The sequence below is a fragment of the Trypanosoma theileri genome (genome assembly GCF_002087225.1).
Source record: "Trypanosoma theileri isolate Edinburgh chromosome Unknown TM35_Tth_31_V1, whole genome shotgun sequence".
Classification (NCBI taxonomy): Eukaryota; Euglenozoa; class Kinetoplastea; order Trypanosomatida; family Trypanosomatidae; genus Trypanosoma; species Trypanosoma theileri.
The window spans coordinates 11847-12673 of NW_021639873.1; the positions used below are offsets into that span (position 1 = coordinate 11847).

Below are 827 nucleotides of genomic sequence, written 5' to 3' on the forward strand. Positions count from 1 at the left end.
TTTTTTTTTTTGGAATAAAATAGTTTATAAATATTGCTATGCTCTTTGGTGTCCCACTGTTTGTTAATGCATGTGTGAACGTAATGGTAGGATTGAATAGCATTAAACAGTGTATATGGACACAGACACTTGGGCTTTAAAATACTGAATCAGTTCTTTTTCATTAATCTTACTTTGAGGTATATGTGTGTGTGAGTTGAAGAAAAAATATTCATATTCCTGCAGTTAATGCAGCATGGTTGTTTCTTTTCTTAGTCTCTCTCTCTCTCTCTCTATGCCTTTGTGTGTAATGACCAACATGACGTTATACCGTACTGAGCATATCTGTTTTTCTTCTTTTTCTCTCTCATTTCTGTTTTCTATTTTTGACACAGCTATACACAAACCTACACTCTTTTGCGAGTAAGTATTCAAGAAGATCCACATGCGTTGTCTCTTGTGCACTGCGCTGCTCTTGCTGTGTTGTGCCTACGGGTGCATTGCAGCTGTTGTGCAGCCGCTACCGCAGAGAGGACAGGGTCCCTGGGATACGTACACCCTCTCTGTTCCTGGTGCTGATACTGATGTACCTAAGAAGGTTGAAGAGAATTGGCAACCCATTCGCATTGCTGTTTCCTCACATGGTGTTGCTTGGACCGTAAACCACTGTCTCTACAAAAAAGCCGGTGCACGTTGGCGCTACGCCCTTAACGACCCACATTTTGACAAGGTTGTCTGTTATCGACGTGATGGAATGACTCTCGAGAAAGCCAATCTTTTCTTGAATAAGATTCTCCCTGCTGCTATCAGCTTGCATGCCGAACGTCTCAAGGTCAAGCGTGAGAGTG

The 827-nt window shown here is 42.1% G+C and overlaps 1 protein-coding gene across 1 annotated transcript; it reads left to right on the top strand.

Annotated features, from left to right (window-relative positions):
• Window positions 1-424: 424 nt before the first annotated feature.
• Window positions 425-826, top strand: TM35_000311040 (uncharacterized protein; the record flags this gene model as incomplete). Its single annotated transcript, XM_029028585.1, has 1 exon — window positions 425-826. A coding segment is annotated over one exon (402 nt), but the record flags the coding sequence as incomplete, so codon positions are not given.
• Between the last annotated feature and the right edge of the window lies 1 nt (window position 827).